This window comes from Alosa pseudoharengus, unplaced genomic scaffold (genome assembly GCF_046254945.1).
Source record: "Alosa pseudoharengus isolate Yale_2024_CS ecotype anadromous, Long Island Sound unplaced genomic scaffold, YU_APseudo_1.1 YU_APseudo_1.1_scf_22, whole genome shotgun sequence".
NCBI classification, from domain to species: Eukaryota; Metazoa; Chordata; class Actinopteri; order Clupeiformes; family Clupeidae; genus Alosa; species Alosa pseudoharengus.
Window position 1 is genome coordinate 1,306,702 of NW_027468680.1, and position 2,500 is coordinate 1,309,201.

The window sequence follows — 2,500 nt, forward strand, 5'->3', positions numbered from 1 at the left end:
ATAGTGTGTGTGTGTATAGTGTGTGTGTGTGTATAGTGTGTGTGTGTATAGTGTGTGTGTATAGTGTGTGTGTATAGTGTGTGTGTGTATTGTGTGTGTGTATAGTGTGTGTGTGTATAGTGTGTGTGTATAGTGTGTGTGTATAGTGTGTGTGTATAGTGTGTATAGTGTGTGTGTGTGTATAGTGTGTGTGTGTATAGTGTGTGTATAGTGTGTGTGTATAGTGTGTGTGTATAGTGTGTGTGTGTGTGTGTATAGTGTGTGTATAGTGTGTATGTGTGTGTGTGTGTTGTATAGTGTGTGTGTGTATAGTGTGTGTGTGTGTGTATAGTGTGTGTGTGTGTGTATAGTGTGTGTATAGTGTGTATAGTGTGTGTGTGTATAGTGTGTGTGTGTGTGTATAGTGTGTGTGTGTGTATAGTGTGTTTGTATAGTGTGTATAGTGTGTGTATAGTGTGTGTGTGTGTATAGTGTGTGTGTGTGTGTATAGTGTGTGTATAGTGTGTGTATAGTGTGTGTGTATAGTGTGTGTGTGTGTGTGTATAGTGTGTGTATAGTGTGTATGTGTATAGTGTGTGTATAGTGTGTGTGTATAGTGTGTGTGTGTGTGTGTATAGTGTGTGTATAGTGTGTATGTGTGTGTGTGTATAGTGTGTGTATAGTGTGTGTGTGTGTGTGTGTATAGTGTGTGTGTGTGTATAGTGTGTGTATAGTGTGTGTGTGTGTATAGTGTGTGTATAGTGTGTGTGTGTGTATAGTGTGTGTGTGTGTATAGTGTGTGTATAGTGTGTATAGTGTGTGTGTATAGTGTGTGTGTGTGTGTATAGTGTGTGTGTGTGTTAAACATGTTCCTTCCTCCACTGCAGCCTGGGCGTGTCCTTCCTCTCAGACTCCTCCTACGAATGCTTCTCAACCAATCCGCTGACAGGATCTGTGTGTCAGTGTCGCCGTAGTCCCCGTCTCCTAGGCAACGGTTACTACGTGCTGACAGAGGACAGTTTTGCCGTTGACGACCAGGGAAACGTCACCCTCACGCCCTCCAAGACCAACGTGTCTTATAAAGAAAACCTCGTCCGGTGAGTGTGTGTGTGTGTGTGTGTGGTATATGTGGTGTATGTGTGTGTGTGTATATGTGTGTGTGGTATGTGTGGTGTGCAGGGCCTGAAGTTAACTTTTTTGGCCACCAGCCACTGTGGCAGGTGAATTTTGAAATCCACCTGCCACAGTGGTTTTTTACCAGCCAAAATTATTTTGTGCCCAAAATAAAGGTGAACGACTCAGAAAATGCATAAGAATGGTTCTTGATCTTGTACAGAATACACATTACAGTATTCAAGTAAAAGTAAAAAAGTACTTTGTTAATAAATTACTCAAGTAGGCCTAACAAGTAACTTTTTTGTAGGCCTACATTTTTATATTTTTGATGGACCTTTAAAGGGATACAAAAGTATCCTTTATGCCTATTTGCTTTTCTCCTCCTCTGTAGGCTAATCATATAGTCAAACATATTTTAAAAGCCCAATTCAAATATATTTTATTTAATATACTTTGTCATAGCCAGAATAAACATTACGTGGCTATGTATATGAAAAGCAGTCTTCCAATACATTGCAGCTGATTCTTCTGCTTTGCATTGCTAGAAGTCTGGTTATAACTTCACCATACAGACAATGTAACCTAAAAACAATGGCTATATTATGGGTAGACCTATATTTAGGCTATAATCCACTCGGGTAGAGCGACAGAGCAGGCTATCTGTTTTCTCAGCCGACCGTCTCATGTCATGTCCTGCAACATTGAGGCTACATAAATGAATGCTAGGCTTTTTCTAACTTGTATGCTCGATTTCCAGTGCATTTGCTTTGCTTGTAAATTAAGTTGTAGGCCTACTTTCCTTGTCCAATGTGATTGTTGAACGATGTTGGCCAGAAATTAATATACGGTATGTGGAAGTTTCCGTGTCATGCCATACCTCTAGTCTCGTTGGCACTCTGGCAGCCTCACCAGAAGATGCAGCAACTGGCAGGACGTCATTCGTTAACTGTAAGCTATGCGTTAGCTATAACGTTATAGAACATCTACTTCTGTCTAGTAGGCTACATAGGCCAGCCATCACTATTATAATCGCGGGGAAACGTAGCAATGCTTTCTGAAGATCCCACGCCATTGTGTACCGGGGGAGAGGTGCTCTTTTCTTCCTTGAGATACTTTCTCCAATAATAAACTTGTTCTCGTAATGAAAGGCAATTGAAAATGTAGCGGAGTAAAGAGTACATTTCCTACGGCAATCCCGACAGTGCATCTCCTTGCTCAGTGTTGTGTTGTCTTATTGGCTACCCGCCAACGTGGCAGGTAGATTGACAGTTTCACCCGCCAATCACAAAAGTTACCCGCATTTGGCGTGTGGGCGGGTGCCAATTTCATGCCCTGGTGGTGTGTGTGTGTGTGGTATATGTGGTGTGTGTGTGTGTGTGTATGTGTGTGTGTGTGTGTGTGTGTG

At 41.8% G+C, this 2,500-nt stretch overlaps 1 protein-coding gene across 1 annotated transcript in view; it reads left to right on the forward strand.

The window, feature by feature from the left end:
- tmem71 (transmembrane protein 71) overlaps positions 1-2,500 on the forward strand; it is a 19,779-nt gene that overhangs the window by 5,970 nt on the left and 11,309 nt on the right. Inside the window, exon 4 of the mRNA XM_076300175.1 lies at positions 867-1,076. Within this exon, the coding sequence (XP_076156290.1) occupies positions 867-1,076 (210 nt within the window). The remainder of the gene's footprint in view (positions 1-866; positions 1,077-2,500) is intronic.